At 41.1% G+C, this 21,138-nt stretch overlaps 1 protein-coding gene across 1 annotated transcript in view; it reads right to left on the minus strand.

Moving 5' to 3' along the window:
* Nucleotides 1–3,570: 3,570 nt before the first annotated feature.
* PAFAH1B1 (platelet activating factor acetylhydrolase 1b regulatory subunit 1) overlaps nucleotides 3,571–21,138 on the minus strand; it is a 67,117-nt gene continuing 49,549 nt past the window's right edge. Inside the window, exons 6-11 of the mRNA XM_055130208.1 lie at nucleotides 18,881–19,049; nucleotides 15,341–15,443; nucleotides 14,523–14,751; nucleotides 12,663–12,764; nucleotides 9,546–9,702; nucleotides 3,571–7,451 (exon numbers count right to left, since the gene is read on the minus strand). Coding sequence (XP_054986183.1) covers nucleotides 7,378–7,451; nucleotides 9,546–9,702; nucleotides 12,663–12,764; nucleotides 14,523–14,751; nucleotides 15,341–15,443; nucleotides 18,881–19,049 — 834 coding nt within the window. The 3' untranslated portion in view covers nucleotides 3,571–7,377. The remainder of the gene's footprint in view (nucleotides 7,452–9,545; nucleotides 9,703–12,662; nucleotides 12,765–14,522; nucleotides 14,752–15,340; nucleotides 15,444–18,880; nucleotides 19,050–21,138) is intronic.

The following is a 21,138-nucleotide window of genomic DNA, read 5'->3' on the forward strand; positions in this document are numbered from 1 at the left end:
GTTACCTTTTTTTTCTTTTTGAGCTCAGGTGACCTGGGTGCCCCTCCTAGTGACTCTTGACCAAGAGGGACTGGTGATTCAATGCTTGGGCCCAGTGATGCTGGATTATTTGGCTCTTCAGTAGTGTTTGGGGGTCTCTAGGCTATCCCCAGTAATGGCCCAGTAAGGTGATGCTTAGGGGAACATGCCAGGTATTGAATTGGGGTCAGTCCACATGCAAGGGATGCACCTTAGCCTTAACCCCTGTTCTATCTCTTTGACTCACTTTTTCTTTTATTTTGGGGCCACATCCAACAATGCTCAGGGATCACTCCTGACTGCTCAGGGGACCATATGGGATGCCAGGTTCTTGAATCAGGATTGGCTCCATGCAAGGCAAGTGTCCTACCTGCAATATTCTGATTCCTAATTAAATTTTTAAAATGAAAACATGTGTGTGTGTGGGGCGGGGGAGGTGGCGGCACAGCTAGTGGTGCTGGGAGTAGCTCTTAGTGGTGGCCAGGGAACAGTGCCCTGCTGGAGATCAAACCTGAGTCTTCAGTGTGCAAAACACCCACTCCAGCCCACTGAGACTCTCCACTTCCACGATGTCAAGTTTTTTTTTTTTTTTTTTGCTCCTGGCTCTGCACTCAGGAATTATTCCTAGCAGTGCTTAGGAGACATAGGGAATGTCAGGGACTGAACCCAGGATGGGAATGTGCAAGCGCCTTAACTATTGTACTACCTTCAGCTCAGATTTGATTTTATTTTTTCCTTCCTGGGATCTCCTAAATGGTACTCAGGAGTCTAGGGGCCCCTCCAGTGATTCTGGACCAATTAGGCCTGTGCAAATGCTAAGTGTGCTGCTAGGGTCCTGCAGTTCTGGGGTTACTGGTGCTACTGTGGTAGGGTGCTTTTTTGCACACAGACAAACTGTGTTCAATCCACCGCACCCCATGTGGCCCCCTGAGCCTGCCAGGAGTGATCCTCGAGCATAGATGTTTAAAAGAAGTAATAATCAAACGTCTAAGGTTGTCAACTTTCCAAACTCAGAGGGGTGGGCAGACACTGAGTACAGACTAATCCTCAGTGCTCAACAGGGACCCCTGGTGGTGCTGGGAAACCATACATGGTGCTGGGGATTTGAGCCAAGGGCCCACTGCATGCCAGAAAAGTGCCATTAACTCCGGTACTATTTCTCTGCGCTCCCCGCTCCCCCCACCCCATCATTAGTGGCAACTGAGAACTGTTAATTGAATAAAAGGTGTCCTTCACGTGGCCCATTTCCGCACCGACTTCCAGCCTATTTAAGCCAGTGCTTCTCAACCTTTCCTGACTCTGGCCCTTGCCAAGTTTTTCTCCCTCAGGCATTGCCAGTCTACACTGGCTCCCTAGTTTGTGCTGTGAGCCTCTATGCAGTTCTCACATGTGGCTCCCTTGGAATATCCTGGGAGGAGGGGCCCTCGTTGAGTTATGTTTGTCCATAAACTACCAAATCAAATAGGCTTGGAGAATGGGTGTCTTTCCTCTCAAATCATCATCATCATCCTGTTGATCGTCGAATTTTTCGAGCGGTCTCAGTAACGTCTCCATTTGTCCTAGCCCTGAGATTTTAGAAGCCTCTCTTTACTCGTCCTTCCCAACGATGCCACATTGGAGGCTCTTTTAGGGTCAGGGGAATGAAACCCCAGCATTGTTACTGGTTTTGGCATATGAATACACCATGGGGAGTTTGTCAGGCTCTCCCATATGGGCAGGAAACTTGGTAGCTCACCAGGTTCTCCCAGAGGGAGAAGTAGGCTCTAAGATGTCTACCGGGAGCTTGGTTTTAAGTCTCTGGGTGTGGGCCATTGGTGGGTTTACAAGGCGCTGGGAGCAGTCCCTGGGTGTGACCGCCTAACTACTGGAAAATGGGACATCTGGACAGAAGAGGCCCAGTCCCAATCCGAGCAGGCTTGGAGGTCTCAGCCCTAGGTCCCACACACCTGGGTTCCTCTGCCGGTACCTTCATGCGTGAGGCTCGTCCGAATGTGTGGAGAGGAGCTTTGAGCATAGCTGTGACTAGGCTCTGGAGGTCTTCGGCCACGCGGGGAGGGAAGCTGGAGCCCACCCCCTCCAAGGGGCCCCGGGGAAGACAGCCAGGCACATGGGCAAGACTCTCTGCCCTCTCAAATAGAAGTGAAATATTCCTCTCAAATGAGATGAAAATATTCTCTCAAATGTCAAGTGAAATATTCTTTGTAAGACAGGCCAACACTGCATAAGGAAATCAGACACAGACCACTCAGAACACTAGCCCTATAGAAAGAGGAGCCTCCTGAATTGCAAGCATGATTAATTCTTGCTTCTTCCTAGCATCCACCTGATTCCATCCCACAATGGACTTGATAGTGGAGTGTGGTGTGGAGTGGTGTCATAGGTGGGATGGTCTTTCCTGCATTACTGAACACTTTCACTCCTGGTAGGGCTGGGGGAACCCTATGGGGTGCTGGGGAATTCAACCTGAGTCAGCAACATGCAAGGGGAGTGCCTTACAACTGTACTCTGGCCCTGGATAGTTAAAACCAAAAACTTGTTGAACCTTATTTCAGGTATTGTAGGTCTGGTTGTTGCATTTCTAACATTCTCAATTAATGCTGCTAACTTCGAGAACACTTTTTCTAGAGGATTCCAGTGTGTAAATAGTTGAGACTGTCTGCAGATGAAACAAACATCAACAGACTAACCAGCGGTAGAGCAGCTACATCCAAGCTGCAGCATTATTTCTCCAAGACTTCCATTTCCCCCCCTTACCTTAACAGATACAGACACAATCAAGATTTTTTAAGGAGACATGCTAGTAAAAGTTACTCAGCATGTTTTGGACAGCTAACTGCATTTTTAGAATGATTACAATGTTAGACCCACCCCTAGGTAGTGGATGGGCTCATTGGGATGGCAGCCTAGGAAAACAACCCTGGCACAAGTACAAGCAAACTTTCAGGTCCTCGGAGCACTACCAGGAGTGACTCCTGAGTGCAGAGGCAGAACTTTCCCTTTGGCTTGGGGGCCATATCTATCAGTGCACAGGGATTACTCCTAGTGGTGGTGTTTGGAAGGCCATGTGTGGTTGGTGCTTAAGAACAAATGAGTTGGGCTGTGTACAACCGACAAGCCCTGTACAATCACTAAGACCCTAACTTTAAGCCAATGACTTGGGTGCACTTGGCTCAGCTTCACTTGCTGGAAGAGGGTATCCCCATTAGAAGACAGAAAAACTGTCCTGCCTGAAGAAAGGCTGTCACGGAACATGTCTCTTAGATGTAAGAAACATGGGGTATTTCAGGGGTGCCTAAAGGACCCTAGTAGTCTGGGGGAGTGGGGGAAAAGCAGGATGATTAAATTTCTAAGAAGTAAGGCCAATGAGCAAAGAGAATCTTCACTAACAGAACAGCAGGTAGGTTCTGATCACTAAGAGGGTGAAATCTTTGTAACAGGTATAATGATGCTGCAGTCACTGTTAGAAAGGACTGCTGGACAAAGTCCCAATTAAGACTTGACTCTAGAAAGCATCACCCCCCCCTACCCAGCCCCCGCAAAAAAAATCACATCTAGTTTTATAGGCATTTAATAGTTTACCAATTGGTACAATAAGATTTTTTAATATGCAGAAAACATGAATAAATTTTGTTTTACACAGTCTGAGAGCAACAAATCTTACTGTAAAACACAAGAGCAATATTATATACATTCCTTTACTGATTTTTTTTTAATTGTGTCAATATCTTCAGTTAACTCTTACAATCCGGGAAACTGTTTTCTCCAATCACCTCTGCAACGTTCAAAGAATCAATGCTTGCCTTCATGTCAGTGTCGGAACCAACTTTTAACTCGAAGATTTTGTGTTTCTATCTTCAAGTGAGCTTTAGGGATGCCTGAAGGATAGGCAGGACAAGAAAGCAGCTACTTACATGATACAGTGGAAAGATAAAAAGGCCAGTCAGTCCAGTCATGACTTGTAAATCCAGCTTGCCCTCCCCCACACCCCACTGGAAAAAAGAAACCATAACCTTCGCCAATTTCTTGCATGTTTCTCTACCAGGTGATTCTTCTTTGCATCATCTAGATTAATATATTGGACTTATATACAGCTGGACAGAAAGAGTAACCATTTTAAGTGCCTTTTCCTTCAACAATTTTAACTTCAGTTGCTTCAGGATTTTTCAAGCCACCACTGTCAACAAAACAAACATCCTCTACCTTATTAAATAGCTTTTCTTTAAATAAATTAAAGAAAAACTATTTGATGCATTACTTTACCTGGAAGTTCACATAGAAAACAAAGAGGCAAACAGGAGAGCAGGGCACTGACAATAAGGAGACTGGGCTTGGTGATCTAGAGCCAAAGCTTCCAAAGACTACAGCGAGTGCTCCACAGCCTGGACGACTTGCTAACACTAAGGATTTTTAGAGCAGTGCTCCGGGCACACCATTGGTCACACCACACATAGACAAAACAGGACGGTCTTAGTCTCCTAAAGTGCAAGACGCCATGTCAAAAAGCAACGTTCTCCAAATGATGTCTAAACCAGTTTCCATGGCTTGCACTTTCAAGAGTGCAGCTAGGACTTCTTGGGCACAATATATAGGGTGGCACTGGAATGTTGTTTTAACACATATAAAAAGTCAATAATCTGAAGATGCAATTCTATCAGTTTTTTTTTTAATTTCTTAAATAAGTGGCCGAATTGAGAAAGTGACAAAGCAGCAGTGAGCCTCTAAACCAATTAATAAATTTCTCTACTTACAATCCAAACCAGTAACCTCATCATTGTCCTTATCCCAGGCAAGGCACAGGGTCAGACAGCAGACAGAGAAAACAGGAAACAGGAAGAAAGGGCATCAAAGGGCAGTGTCAAACAACAGTGCAGGAAACTTCTGCAAATCTGATTCCAGATTGTGGATGGATCACTCTCCCCCACCCCCTTTTAGGATTCAAACAGGGTTCATTACGTGTGGATCCGTGTTGAGGACCATCCCTGAGATTCAATGTTTGCTGCTGCTGAAGTGGAGGAATTATCTGGCAACGCAACTAAGCAGCAGGCTGTGGCAATCTCCCAAGGAAGGATAACTCCCACAGAGTCTAGAGAGCCACAGTTTCTCCTCCTTGGTCAATATAAGTCACTGCATGCTGCAGGGGAAAAAAAAAATCCAGTGGACAGCAGCTTTGTTTCGGTACCTTTTTTCCCTTTATTGTTCATATTTGTGAGTGATTTCTAGATGTTGTGGCTTACCCTTAAACAATTTGTGTTGCTACATGCTAAAAATGAATCAAGGTCCAAGACATTTATACATGAACAAACAAATGTTAAGATGCACCATTTCTATGTACTTATGTCTTAAAATAGAATAGGAAATAGCAGCAAACGAGAACAAGGATATCTTTCATAACTTTTGTAGAAAAATCCAGTCAGAACAGCTAAGGGGAAACAAAAAAACTTCTCAATGTGAGCAGGGTTGTGAGGCAATATTGTCCTGAAAGTTACTCTACTGTATTCAAGGAATTAGCTTAAGTTGTGATTTTTGTCCTCAAAAGAGCCATTAGTTTTCAAAACACTTTTCTTTCCAGAGTCATTTCTCAGGAATTTTAAAAAATAAGCAAACAAACAAAAAGACACAAGCTAGATATAAAGCTGCCTCTAAGAAATATATGGCCTAATCTGTGTGTATCTACAGGACATAACTCTAACCCTTTGTCTTTTTCAGGAACTGAATGTCCCTCAAGTACTAAAAGGGACATTAAAAAAATCACTATAATGCAAATGAATAAAATGCAATTCAGAATTTGTTAAACTGCCTGTTATTTAATTTTTGTTAACTTTTCAAATAACCTTCTTAAAAAAACTGTTGGTTAGCTAAGCAATGAAATTATCAGTTACTAATAAATCTGCAATGGAATATTTTTTCCCAAAACCAGAGATTAAAAAATCCTCATTGAACTACTTGTAACTCTGGATTATAATATGTATCAGGGATGTGTAAAATGCTAAACAGTCAAATTAGGGGGGGCGAGGAGGGGAACAGAAGTGGTTTCCTTTAGCTGGGAAAAAAATCCCACAGAGTCAAGACATAGTTTTCAAATGCATTTAGGATGAAAGAGGGTTTATTCTAAAGCATGGTATTCCACAGCAAGATTTATTCTACTTGTATGCCTTAGCACTTCTTCAAAAATACAGAACCAAAGGACATGGAGGTTGTATGTATGTAATAATTTACATGAAATTAAGTATCCACTTCTTGATAGGCCCATATACTTATAAACATTTATATATGAACAAAAGGTGAAAACACAGTACATTTTAATGCACGCTCCATTAAACCCTGTCTTTTTTAAACTTGTAAATTAAACACATTTCAAATTGTTATCAGATTCATGTTGAAAAACAAGCTTGTATCCTCTCCCATTCCCTTAAAATGGGCAGACATAACCTTTTAATATTTGTCATTATGAAATGCACATTGCACATCCCTAAAATACATCAAAAACAAATAGTGATTTGTACCATGACACACTCAATGTAAGATTAAATTCTACTTGGAAGTCACATCACTATACAGTCTAATAATTATATGAAGAACACAACTAGAAGTGTGTCCAGTGTGGAAAATAGAAGCTTAAGAGTATTACAGTGTTTTTAAACCTGTTTACAAAGCATTAAGATCCAAATGAAACAAATGATTTTCTATTAGCTGCTGAGATTTTTCTCATTTGAGATTTACAGTCATTTTCTTACATAAATATACCACAAGCCTCTGCTTAATAGGCTGCCAAAACAAATGTATCCTATTGATTTGGCAAATGTGTCATGACAAAATTCCAATGTGTAATCCCCATTAATTACATAGATGGTTCAGATTTTGAATTGTAGCCTTATTATCTAACATCCTTAAAGAAGATTTATTAAGCACACTTAAGTGATGTTACATAGATACACATTTCAGGAAAAGCCCTAATAATCACCACTTTTCCCCAAATGAGGCCATCAAGTCAGGCACCAACAGAGAGCAGAAAGGAAAACAGGAATTAATAATCCAACATAAAATGACACTGTCAACTATTCAGTTTAGTGCCCTAATTCAATTTAATCAACTTCTGCCTTCTTAGGCCTGGTGTGACCAATGCCAGCCCAGGTTTTTAAACCCTATGGTACTTCTAGACAACGTATGTAAATTTACAGTATACAATTTGGATTCACCATGCATGAATACTTTGTGTGTAACATTTAATAAGCTCAATCTACATCCAGAATAATTTACATGAAAGGACAATATTTATTTAAACGGAGCTCAATGGGGTAACCATGGTATCATCAGAGTGCATCCAGAGGAAAAAGGGAGGAGGGATCAACTGAGACTCAATCAACGGCACTCCCACACCTTTACTGTTTGATCTACACTGCCAGTAACCACATATGGGGCCGTCTTATGGAAATCTGAAAGAAAAAGAAAAAACTTATTTTAAAATTTAACTGAGCCAGATACAATTTTTGAGTACTTATTTTTTAAATCGGGGGAAATAGTTACTGGGCCATACCTAGTATTGCTCAGTGGCTACTCTTGGTTCGGTGCTCAGGGGAACTATATGCAGTATTGGGATCTAACTGGTGAGCACCTTACCTCCTATGCCATCTCTCCAGCCTCTCAGATACCTTTTTTTTTTGGTTTGGTTTTGGGTCGCACTTGGTTGGTGCTCAGAACTTACTCTTCATTCTTAGCTTAGGAGTCTCTCCTGGAGGAATTGCGAAACCATATGGGATGTTGGTGATCAAATTTGGGTCAGCTGCACGCAAGCCAAGAGCCCAACTTGCTATAATATCAGATCCAGTCCCCTCAGATATACTTTTTAAAAAGACCACAAAATAAGTCTGACCAATGCCAGGAATACATCTTTAAACAAAAACAGATCCACATATCTAATGCTAGAAAGTATAAATCTTAACTGGATTAGGGAAGCTAATGCTCAAATCTAGCAATATGGGGCATAGCTCAAAATGCTGGAGTGTTGGCTTTGCATGCAGGAGACCCAGGCATGATGGTCCCCAGCATTGTAGGGCCCCAAGAGCACTGCCAGATGCGGCCCAAAAGTAAAAAGAGAATATAAAACAAATTAACAAGGAAAGCCTCAGTATGACTATGTTCTGAACACTAAGTTCCAGGCTTAGTACTAATGCTTCATATTCATGTTTAATCCCGTAACAATCCTGCAAGGCAGGTGGTGAAGTCTATTCTACTGAGGTTTTATCTTCATCACTGGATCCAACACATCTCAATGTATTATCCTGTACTAACTAAATTCAGATCCAGATGTTGAACATATTTATTAAAATTAAATACAATTCTTGGGGCTGGAGCAATAGTACAGTGGGTAGGGAATTTGCTTTGCACGCAGCCGACCCGGGTTTGATTCCCAGCATCCCATATGGTCCTCTGAGCACCACCAGGGGTGATTCCTGAGTGCAGAGCCAGGAGTAACCCCTGTGCATTGCCAGGTGTGACCCATAAAGCAAAAAAAAAATAAATAAATACAATTCCAAGTTCCTGGTATACAACAGAATATATTAACTGCCCAAGGAAAAGTTTCTTTTGAAACTTATAAATAGGAAAGAAAAATTACCCAGGAGAATGGTTAAATATTTTTTTCATAATCCTAGCTTCCAAAACAAATGTGTACACAGTGGAAAAAATAACTTTTCATTGTAAGTTGATGGAAGTTAAGGAGAATTTATTATTTTTTAATTAATTTATTTTGGGAGAGACACATCCAACACTGCTCAGGGGTTACTCCTGGTGGTGCTTAGGGGTACTATTTGAGATGCTGGGGATTGAACCAGAGTTAGCAAGTGCCTTACCCGCTATACTATGGCTCTAGTCCCTGCTGCTTATTTTTCGGTTTGGGGGCCACAGCTAGTGGTACTCGGGGATTATTCCTGGCTTTTAAACTCAGGTATGCTTTTAAACTCCTAGTGATGTTGGGTGGCAGGGGACAACAACAATACCATATAGGGTGCTAGGGACTGAACCTGGGTCAGCCAATGCAGAGCAAATGCCCTATCCCCTGTACTACTGCCCAAGCCCCTATTGTTTACTTTCTGGTTTTGGATCACACTCAGCAACACTCAGGCTCACTCCTGGCTCTCTGCTCAGGATTTCTTGGGGCTGGTACCAGGAATAGAAGCTGCAGGCAAAGCAAGCACTGTATTCTCTCTAAGCCAGAAAAGGAGAATTTACAATCAAATGGTAAAAATGGTAAAAACAAACTGAGTATATACTATATTAATGTTACATTTCCTTTTTTTCCCTTTTGTTTTATGGGTCACCTGGCAGTGCTTGGGGGTTGTTCCTTTAATGCTTGAGAAAGCATATAGTACTGGGGATTGAACCTAGGCCTCCAGTATGCAAACTCAAATTTGGCTTCTCTGTGCGTCAACTTGATTGTCTCTTACCTGGAAAAGTTCACAATTACTTAAAACTGTTATGTCTGGTACTCCAAAATCTAATCACTCAGAAATTTCTTAATTCATACATACCCAAGGAGGTAACAAAGTGTTCATGCGCATTGAGGGTCTTCATGCATCGCTTGTTCTTGTAATCCCATACACGCAGGGTCTTGTCATCAGCACAACTCAAAATAAATTTCCCCCCAGAATGGAACAGAACTCCACGTACCCAGTTATCATGACCCACCTTAAAAATAAGAAGTATTTTAATTAGTAAAAGGGATAAAATATTTATTTACATATTTTTTATTTTGAGGTCAGTCGGTGGTACTCCTGACAGTGCTTGGGGGACTGGGCAGTGCTGAAGCTCCTCAGGGTCCCTATGTGCATTGAGCTATCTCTCCAGCCCAAAATAAACTATTCAAACAGTACCTGTGAAAAAAGTAAATCACTACCCAAAGTACACCGAGACAGAATACAACCAAAACACCAATGGCAGAGAAACTTAAAAAGTCTATGGAATTCTTCTAGGTGAAAGGAAACTAAAGTTAATAAGATGTGATCAATGTAATAGGTGATGCTTGGCTGGTTCCTAAATTAAATTCACTGGGCCATATCTGGCTACATTGAAGTAATAAAGGACTATTGGAATAACTGGAGAAAAACTGAATATGTACTATATTGTTACATTTCTTTTTTACTTTGTTTTATGGGTCATCCGGCAGTGCTTGGGGGCTGTTTCCTTTAGTACTGAGAAAGCATATAGTGCTAAGAATTGAATCTAGGTCTCTAATATGCAAAACATGTGCCCTGTCCACCGAGTTATTTTTCTGGCCCAAATGTTATATGGGCCCTAAAGTGTGTTAATGGTCCCTAAAGTGTCATGAAATTTCTTGTTTTGTTTTGGGCTATCACCTGGTAATGCCTATGGGAGCATATTCAGTGCAGGATATCAAACTAGCATGGGTGGCACTCAAGGTAAATGTCTTAATCATTTTATTATCTCTTTGGCCCCTTGGGTATGATACTGCGGTATATATGCGAGAATATCCTTATTCTTTATAGAGATATTGGTTAAAATATTCGGGGTCAGTATCATGATACAGAAAAGTAGCTCTCAAATTGTTTAGCAAAACATACACACAAGAAAGAAAATGTTTGCAACTGTTGACTCTATGACTCTGCTGACTGTGAGGAATATACAAATTTATTGGTATATACTAGTTCATTTGATTATATCCTGTCCCAATCAGTTCCCTTTTTTGCAGTTTTTTCTTTAGAAATAATGTGCTCAGAGATTAGGTAACAAAGATGTTTACTGAGGCACTACCTGTAAACAATGTAAAGAACATCTTATAATACCAGTGCCCATTCCTTCTACATTAAAAGTTTGCTATAAAATAATATGTATAGCATGATACACCATTTTACTTAAGAAACTACATACAGGCTGGAGTGATAGTACAATAGGCAGGGCACTTGCCTTGCATGTGGATGACCTGAGTTTGATCCCCAGCATCCTATATGGTCTCCTCAGTGAGCTAGGAGTAAGCATGAGCATAGCTGATTATGGCCCTAAACTAAAACCAAACCAGGAATTAAACCTACCAGGTTTAATCTGCCATGCCAAACATGCATATTAATCCTTTAAGCTATCCCTCCCTGTCTTCACCAGGGCCCTGCCCTTCAGAGGGGGCAGGATGCCCTCCCATCTCCCCCCCGCTCCCCCCAGCAGAGCCTCGACAGTTGAAGACCTCTGGAACCCAGCCACAGCCATGCTCAAAGCCACTCTTCACACGTTTGGACGAGCCTTACACATGAAGGAACCGGCAGAGGAACCCAGGTGTGTGGGACCCAGGGCTGAGACCTCCAAGCCTGCTTGGATCGGGACTGGGCCTCTTCCACCCAGATCCCCCGTTTTCAGTAGCTAGGCAACGGCCTATCAACGGCCAACATTGAGAGACTATAAAACCAAGCTCTCAGAGCTCCCACCTTGCGACATCTAACGGCCTAGTTTCCTCTTGGAGAAACTGACAAGCTATCAAGAGCCTATTCCCCGCTCGGGAAGCCTGACAAGTTCCCCGTGGTGTATTCATATCCCAAATACAGTAACAGATATATACATACCTCTCGAAGAGCCTGGCAAGCTACCGAAAGTATCCTGCCTGCATGGCAGAGTCTGGCAAGCTACCCGTTGCGTATTCAATATGCCCAAAACAGTTAATGACAGGTCTCATTCCCCTGACTCTGAAAGAGCCTCCAATTGTTGGGAAAGACGAGTAAGAAGAGGCTGCTGAAATCCCAGGGCTGAGTGTAATAGAGATGTTGCTGGTACCCGTTTGAGCAAATCCACAAACAACGGGATGATAATAATACAGTGAAGCTATCCCTCCAGGTGCCCAATTAATTCTTATTAATACTTCTGCCTCTATCTACCATATCTTACAAAGAGATACTCAAGCAAGAGCAATTTTGGTTTGTTTTAGGGCTACACCTGGCTGTGCTCAGAATTCCCGACTCAGAGTTCAGGGATCAAATCCAGGTTGGACATGTGCAAGGCATAGTTTATCCACTGTACTATCTTTCCAACCCATATAATCTCTAGAAACAAGTATGGACACCAAATTACAAAAAACTTATGTCCTTAGATTGATCCCTGTAACTAAAGGCAAGTAAGAATGCCCATAATTCCAGACTAGCATTTACATAGTCTCATACTGACATCCAAGTGCTCCTAAATGAAATAGAATTTCCAGGTCAAAAAGCTATAGTACCAATAATTTCAGAAAGGTAAGAAATAAGCCAAGTAAACCTAACCAGAACAGATACTAACACTGGCTGGCTTTGTAGATCCTTTGGTTTTTTAATTTATTTTTGATTTTTGGGTCACACCACATTCCTGGCAGTGCTCTATCACATTTCTGGCAGCACTAAGAGGACCATAATAAGTGCCAAAGATCAATCCCGGGTTTGCTACGTGCAAGGTAAGCGCCCTATCTTTGGTACTACTGCTCTGATCCCTTTCCTTTGGAATAACTTATATCACAGTAACAACGGGATTAAGAAAGTTGAAAAAAAAAAGTTATTTTTTTAATAAAAACCTTAACGCCTGGAATAGTTATTTAATAAGATATCACAAGGCATTAAACTCCAAAACGTCTAAGAACAGTAAAGATGCAAAAATGTAGCAAAATTATACCAACTTACAAGGGTCATAAGGCACATGCCAGTACTGACATCCCACATCTTAATAGTCTTGTCTCTGGATCCTGACAGTAAGAATGGTCCAGGTTTGCCACTTTTTTTAGTCTGTAGGAGGAAAAAAAAAAGCAAGGAATAGTTTTCCAAATCCAAAAAATGTAATTTTAAATAAATAAAAACTTTTATTTAAGGAATACAACCTCCATGGTTTTGAAATAAGTATACACTGTAAAATGATAACCAAAATCAAGTTTCATGAACACATCATTCCCTCCTATAACTAACTATAAGCAAGTCTCTCACTTTTGGTGTTGATAACACTTTAAAAAAAAATTTTTTTTTCTTTTTGGGTCACACTCAGTGATGCTCAAAGGTTACTTCTGCATGCAGGAATTACCCCTGGTGGTGCTCAGGGGACCATAAGGGATGCCAGGGATCGATTCCAGGTCAGCCACATGCAAGGCAAATGCCCTACTGGCTATACTATTGCTCCAGTCCCCACTTAGGACCTTATCTCAGCAAATTTTAACTACACAATACAGAATTTAAAACTACAGTCACTATGTTAGATAGAACACTAGATCCCTAAGACTTAGTCATCTTATTTTTCTCTATTGATGCTGTAAGTATTTTTATTCTTTGTTTTTGGATTTTGGGTCACAATGGGCAGTGCTCAGGGATCAAATCTGGGTGGGCTACACGCAAGGCAAGCCACCTTACCTGCCAGACTATCTCTCTAGGAAGCCAGACAATATTAAAATAGAAAATCTCCATTTCAGTTGACTCAGTTTCAACAATACCAATAAATAAATTTTGTGGCTTAGGACTTCAATAATCAAGAATCTAAAAATGAATTAAATCTGTATATGAAGCCTTACGAGTGTCAAATTTATCATGCATGGCAAACAACAACGACTAGAGGGAAGTAAGCAAGTACTTTTTTTTAAAAATCTAATTGAGATTAGGGGCTAGAACGGTAAGTGGGGACTAGAGCGACAGTACAGCAGGTAGAGCGATTGCCTTGTGTGTAGCTGATCCAGGTTTGATTCCTGTCTCATATGGTCCCAAGAACCACCAAATAACTCCTGAGTGTAGAGCCAGAAGTAACACCTGAGCATCACCGGGGTGGTCTAAAGACCAAAAAATATCTAATTGAAATTACAATAAAAGTTTAATTTAGAATAAGACTGGTGGTAAAAAAAAAGTTGATTATAACTAAATTTTAAAGATTCCTCGACAGAAATGCTTCTATTTAAAACACATGATGGGTATAGAGTGATTACAGTAGAGTGGGTAGGGTGTTTGCCTTGCATGGGGCTGACCCGGTTCTATTCTTAGTATCCCATATGTTCCCCGAGCACCACCAGGAGTAACCCCTGAGCTCCACCGGGTGTGACCCAGAAAGAAAAAGAAAAAAAAAAAGGGAAAAAAAAAAAAAAAAGGAATGTCAGCTCATATAGCTTAATTAAATAGCAGATACATGAGTGTATATATATATATATATAAAAATACCAAAAATACATGTATGTGTGTGAATATATATACATATATATGTATGTGTGTGTGTATGTTATGTATGTATGTATTTTTGGCTTTGGTCTCTGGGCCACACTTGGTGGTGTTCAGGGCTTACTCTTGGCTATACACTCAGGTACAACTCCTGGTGGTGCTTGGGGACTGTAAGAGATGCTGGGGATATAACCTGGGTCAGCTTCATGCACGGCAAAAACCCTATCCACTATACTATCGCTCCAACCCCCAAAGATGCAGATTTTTAAATGCATCCACAAGTCTAAATTAAGAACCAAAAATTATTTAATGTACAATAACAGTATAAAACAATCATGAAATGACACATAAAAGTACCTCAGATCCTGTTGCTTCAGAGATGGAAGAATATGAGCTTTCTGGAGCCCAGGAAATGCACTCTACCACATGCTCATGTTCTCGAAGCTCAGCCTTGCATTCCTTTGTTGCTACAACCCACACACGCACGGTCTGGTCATTGGAACAGCTGGCTATCAGAGTGCCATCCTGATTTGGTCGCACCATACGTACCCATTCTCTGTGACCTGTGAATGTCTTCACACAGTAGCTGTCAAATAAGTTATAATTTACAGTGTGAATGGCAATCATGGGAATACTTCCCAAAAAACAATACAACTAGTTGTGCACTAAAAAAGAATGGTGCCAAGTTCAACAAATTATACTTTCTGGTAAATTCCTGGTCAATAAAAGATAGTTACAAACAGGAAATACAATAAACTGATGAGTGCATCATTAATGAAGTAAACAAATCAACAAAATCTAGAAGGCAAAAATACAGATACATTGAGGATAAAGCATGCTTTACTCATGAGTAAAACAAGTAGGATAAAATCTAACTAATAATCAAGTGCAATTCTAAGCACAATCAAATTAAGCCTTACATGAATGTGACTATTTACATTTCATTTCAACTCACCAAGATTACCTAAAAGAAGATCACAGAAAAAAATAAGCCATCACAAAGAAAATGACTCTTAAGGACCTAAGAATTTCTTTTGTTATTTGCTTCTTTTTGAGGAAACACTTAGGAATCAAAACTTGTGGGCAAAGCCAAACTTATCAGAACAAAGAGAACACAACTTAGATCTTTTGTTTAGCATCTCTCTACCAAAACCCTTTCAGCTAAATCTACTTACCCAGTCTGTACTTCCCACATTTTTATAGTTTTATCCCTTGAGGCAGACACTATATGATCTCCATTGGGCATGATGGCTACTGAAGAAACATTATGATCATGGCCTAAAAAAACACATACGTAACATAGTATTTAAGTGATACACCACACTAAAGTCAACAAAACCCCAAGTTACAATGAGATTTAACCATGGAATTTCAACTATCACAGCATCTTTAAATTCATCCACTGGGCTGAATTTAAGTATCTTTAGTAAGATACTTAAGACTTAGGATCAGGTATACAGTCTAGTGCTAGAGGACCTGCCTGGCATATATATGAAAGCCCTGGAATAGATCTCTGGCACCAAAAAGAAGAGGAAAAAAAAAAATCTGGATTAACATAAAAAAGTTGAGGACTCAGTAGCTTAATATAAGTAGTTAAAGTTCGATTTAGACTAAATGCCCAGTTGTACAGGGGCCTGGAAGAAGGATCAAAGGGCTGGAGCACATGCTTTACATGCAGGAGTCAAAGTACTGCCAAAGGTTAAAACCCCAACCCCTACATTCCACCAGCATTTACTGTTTCAAAATCAGTTTTAGAAGCCTGAGAGATATTTTAAAGTGTTGAAGTACGTGTCTTACACTCAAGAGGCCCCAACTTTCATCCCTGGCACCACATGCCTCCCCACCACCGTCTGATCCACAGAGCATATGCAGGACAGTGTCACTGGGCCCAAGCACTGACCATCAGGCCAATGGCAATGGCTCGTGGGTCCCCTCCAAAAAAAAAAAAATCAAATAAAAAAGGGAAGATCATGAGGTATTAGTATCACTTGAATATCACTGTATCACTGTCATACCATTGCTCATCGATTTGCTCGAGCAGGCACCGGTAACGTCTCCATTGTGAGACTTATTGTTACTGTTTTTGGCATATCGAATACACCACGGGTAGCTTGCCAGGCTCTCCGAGAGGGGTAGAGGAACCGAACCCAGGTCAGCCGAGTACAAGGCAAACACCCTACCACTGTGTTATCTCTCCAGCCCCACTTGAATATAAACTTTGAATATATTATGTTCAGCATGTGAATACGTTAATGTTTATATATGAACAATAAAAAACCTAAATTTTCTCAATTTGTTGATTATAAGATATAAGAAAACATTAATCAGAATGTGTAAGAAAATGGAGGTTTGGGGCTGGAGTGATAGCACAGCAGGTAGGGTGTTTGCCTTGCACACGGTGGACCCGGGTCCAATTCCCAGCATCCCATATGGCCCCCTGAGCATCGCCAAGAGTAATTCCTTAGTGCAGAGCCAGGAGTAACCCCTGTGCATCGCCGGGTATGACCCAAAAAGCAAAAAAAAAAAAAAAAGAAAAAAAGAAAAAGAAGAAAGAGAAAATGGAGGTTTAATCCTCTATTTAAATCATTGATGGAAATGGTTTTTGTTGTTTCTGGGTTACATTCAGCAGTACTCAGTCCTTTGGGGACCATGAAGTATTGGTTGGGGATTGATCCTTAGGCCTCCTGCATGCAAAAGATGTGTAGAAGCTCATCAAGCTATCTCTCTAGCCATGAAAATCATCTTGTAAAAAATTTGTTGAGGCGAAGCAATAGTAGGCCATTTGAGTTGAACATGGTGGACCCAGATCCAATGCCCGGCATACCACACGGTTCCCCCAAGTCTGCTAGGAGTGATTCCTGATTGCAGAGCCAGAAGCACTGCTGGGTATGCCCTCAAAACAAAGCAAAAATTTTTATGAGGCAGTGGGTAGGTAGGGGTTGTACACAGTCACTGGGCTTTAATCCTTGGTACTCATATGGTCCTCCAAGCTCCATCAGAAGTGATCACTGAGCAGAGGAAGGAGTGAAGTTTGAACAGCACTAGGTGTGTACCCCTCAGCCCATTATGTAGGACCCATACCCGGTGCTGTTCAGGAACCATGTGGTACTGGGGACTCAACAGTGTCTTGAAAATAAGCCACATGCTTGGCTCCAGAACTCTTTTCAGTTAGAGAAACAATTTTGAGTGTTTCTTAGATCTTGGCTATATATACACTTGATTTTATAAGAATTCAATAGAATTCTTCTAATTACTAAGTTTCTCAAATACACCGAAAATTTTATTTTTGCTTTTTAGGTCACACCCAGCAATGGTCAGGGGTTACTCCTGGCTCATGCACTCAGGAATCACTCCTGGCGGTGCTCAGAGGACCATATGGGATGTTCGGAATCAAAACCGGGTCCACCGTGTGCAAGGCAAACACCCTATCTGCTGTACTATTGCTCCAGCCCCCCAATTTTTGTTTTTTTAACAGGAAAAAACACTCCCTTTATATTATACCTTGCTTATATCCTTTATGTAACCAGGTTACTTATGTCCTAACATCACTGGATAATGCATTTTTAGCAGTTGAGCATGTTACTTATTCCTTCCTTAGTGAGTACTTGGTGAGTACCTTTAATGTGCCAGGTACTTAACAAAATATAATTTACGATCTCATTTTACCCTCACAACAACTGTATGATTTAGGTATTATTATGTCTATCTTACAGATGAAAGAGGTTAAAGTAACATTGTGCCGTAAGTAAACAAGAAGCAATGTGAACCCTGAGATCTGATTCCAAAGCTCAAACTCTTTCCACTAAGTGAAACTGCTCCAGGGAATAGTATTTAAGACATGATCCAGGAAAACAACGAGACTATAGTACGTGGCACATTAAAAAGCAAGAAAATCTGGGTTCTAGCTTTTACTATAATTGCTTTCTACAAATTTCCATTTCTTTAATTATAAAAGAAAAAATCCACTTATTTTCCTTTCTCAAAGGTAGGTGTTCTAGCAACTTTTCATACCCAAAAGTATTTGTGAAAACAAATATTTTACGTAAGCCATTAAGAGATTCTTAAACCTTGTTATAGAAAAAACTCTAGCCTACTGTGGATTATCTATGTACTACTATATCATATGCTTCTCCACCTCCATGAGCACAGAGCTAGGAAAAAGTTTGGGGCCCAGGCACATGCTAGGCCAGCGGGTAGGGCATTTGCCTTGTACACAGGATCGACCCCCAGATTCCGACATGATTTCCCTGAGTAGTCCTAAGTGCAGAGCTAGAAATAAGCCCTGAGCACTATTGGTGTGGCCCCTAAACAAACAAATAAACCAAAAATGCCTGGGGCTCAAAACAAAAAAAAATAAATGTAAGGAACTTGATGGGCTGGAGCTTTTAGCATTTTTGCAGGACTGGAGTGACAGCACAGCAGGTAGGGCGTTTGCCTTGCACGTTGCTGACCTGGGTTCAATTCTTCCATCCCTCTCGGAGAGCCCGGCAAGGTACAGAGAATATCCCACCCGCACAGCAGAGCCTGGCAAGCTACCCATGGTGTATTCAATACGCCAAAAACAGTAACAAGTCTCACAATGGAGACATTACTGGTGCCCACTTGACCAAATCGATGAACAATGGAATGACAGTGCTACAGAAATTTTCAAAATAAAAAAAAAAAAAAAAAAAAAAAAAAAAGAAATTTTCAAAATATTATCCTCTATTCCTTACCATGCATGGTTCTGATGCATTCAAAGCCCTGAAAATCCCAGAGTTTAATGGTCATATCTGCAGAACAGGAAGCCAGAAGTTTGCCGCTGTGGTCAAATGAAATATCCTGTACAGAGTCTGTATGCCCCTTAAGAGTTCGTTCAAAATCTCCAGTCTCATAATCCCACACCTGCCAAAAGAACAGAAAAGTGGTCAGCATCAACAAATCACTCCTTTCTCTCACTTCACACGTGCAACTCAGCAGACCAGCCTGGAACATTACCAACTAAATTAACGGCAAGTGACTGGATAAATGTCCTAAAAATAGCTATCTGCAAGTATAAATTTATATTTATAAAGAATGTTGGCGCTGTCTGTGTGTGCTGGGGGGAGGAGGGAACTGAACTCAGGGCACCACAAATACAAAGCAAGTGCTCTGTTACTGAGTTAACATACTCCCAGCCCAATGCTGCAACTGTTAGATTAGACCTCTAATACCAAATTTAGCATGTATCATGCTAATGATCAAACAAGTCCCTTCCCTGTGCCACAGTAGACAACAGACATGAAAATAAGTAAAAATTGTACAAGACAAGCAGATTTCAGTCATCAAAGTCAAGGAAAGATTTCACAAGACATAACTGTCCAGGAACAGCAATTACAAAAGTTTAAGTCACTTTGCAAATACAAAGTTAAAAAGGAGGGGGCCGGATGTGGGCCTGGTGGTCCCCAGAACTGCCCAGACTGGTTTCTTGACCCCCTGAGCAATGCTTAGGAAGCCCAAAACAAAAAGAGACAGGGAGATGGTTCAAAAGACTGGAGCACAGGCTTTGCATGGGAGATTCCCAGGTTCAATTCCTGCTGCCAGGGGTGATCCTTGAGCACTGCTTCGGTGGAGTGAAAACCCAAGTGGTGAGCACTGCTGGGTGTGGCCCCCAAATCAATCAATCAACCAACCAACAAAAACACTGGTGTGAGGTCCAATGCTTAACCAAAACTGATTCTAATTATAAAAGATAATAAAAAACAATTCCATGCTGTGAATCAAACAAGTAGGGAGTAAGGAATGCAGCTCAGTAGCAGGGCATTTGTTTCACATGTACAAGGTGCCAGGTTTGATCCCCAAAAGTATCTTAATTAAACTTAAGCTTTCCCAAAACTGAGATAAACATTATTTTCACTTTACAGATAGAAAAAGGAATGTACAAAATTTAATTTGCCTGTGATCACACTCATTTCAAATGACAGGGTTAGGGGGCAGAAAGAAAGTACAGCAGGAAGGTGCTTGCCTTGCAACAAAGCTAACTTGGGTTTGATCTCCAGGACCCACACAGAGTCTCCTGAACCCTGCCAGGAGTACTGCAGAAGTACAAAACCAAGAGTAAGCCCTGATCACAGCCACAGCTGGGTGTGGCACTATCCTCCCACTCCCAATAAGGGATAGTGTTAGGACACAAATTCAGAGTGATTTTGTAATATCCCACAAAATCTTCAAATATAAATCAGAAAATGGCAATTCAGGAGCTAGTGATATAACTAACGGTGAGGTCCTAGGTTCATTCCCTCATAAGCAGCGCAGAGGGAGAAAAAGAATCATTAGAAACAACAAAATACTTATTGGGGCTGCAGCGATAGCACAGCAGGTAGAGCCTTGCATGCAGCTGAACCAGGTTCAATTCCCAGCATTCCATATGGTCCCCCAAGCACCAAGAGTAATTCCTGAGTGCATGAGCCAGGAGTAATCCCTGTGCATTGCCGGGTGTGACCCCAAAAGAAAAAAAAAAATCTTTACAATAGCTGTGTAATAGCACAGCCGTAGGGCATTCGCCTTACAGGTGGCTAACCTGGGTTCAATTCTTCCGCCCCTCTCAGAGAGCCCAGCAAGCTACCTCACCCATACCAAGAGTATCTCACCCATACGCAGAGCCTGGCAAGCTACCCGTGGTATATTCAATATGCCAAAAACAGTAACAAGTCTCAAAATGGAGATGTTACCGATTTTATGATAGTGTGGTGTAAAACAATATATAAAATCTTACACAACACTGTCATAAAATCAGTAACTTAAATTAAGTGTCTACATACACTTGGAAAAAGCAGAGTATTAGGCATACAATTAGCTTACAAAACACACAACGAACATATGAATTCAATATATATTTTGTTTTGTTTTGGGGGCCACACCCAGCAGTGCTCAGCAGTTTCTCCTCACTGAACACAGGAATATATTCCTGCAAGAGCTCAGGGGATGATATGGAATGTCAGGGATCGAACCTGGC

This window comes from Sorex araneus, chromosome 3 (assembly GCF_027595985.1).
Source record: "Sorex araneus isolate mSorAra2 chromosome 3, mSorAra2.pri, whole genome shotgun sequence".
Lineage (NCBI taxonomy): Eukaryota > Metazoa > Chordata > Mammalia > Eulipotyphla > Soricidae > Sorex > Sorex araneus.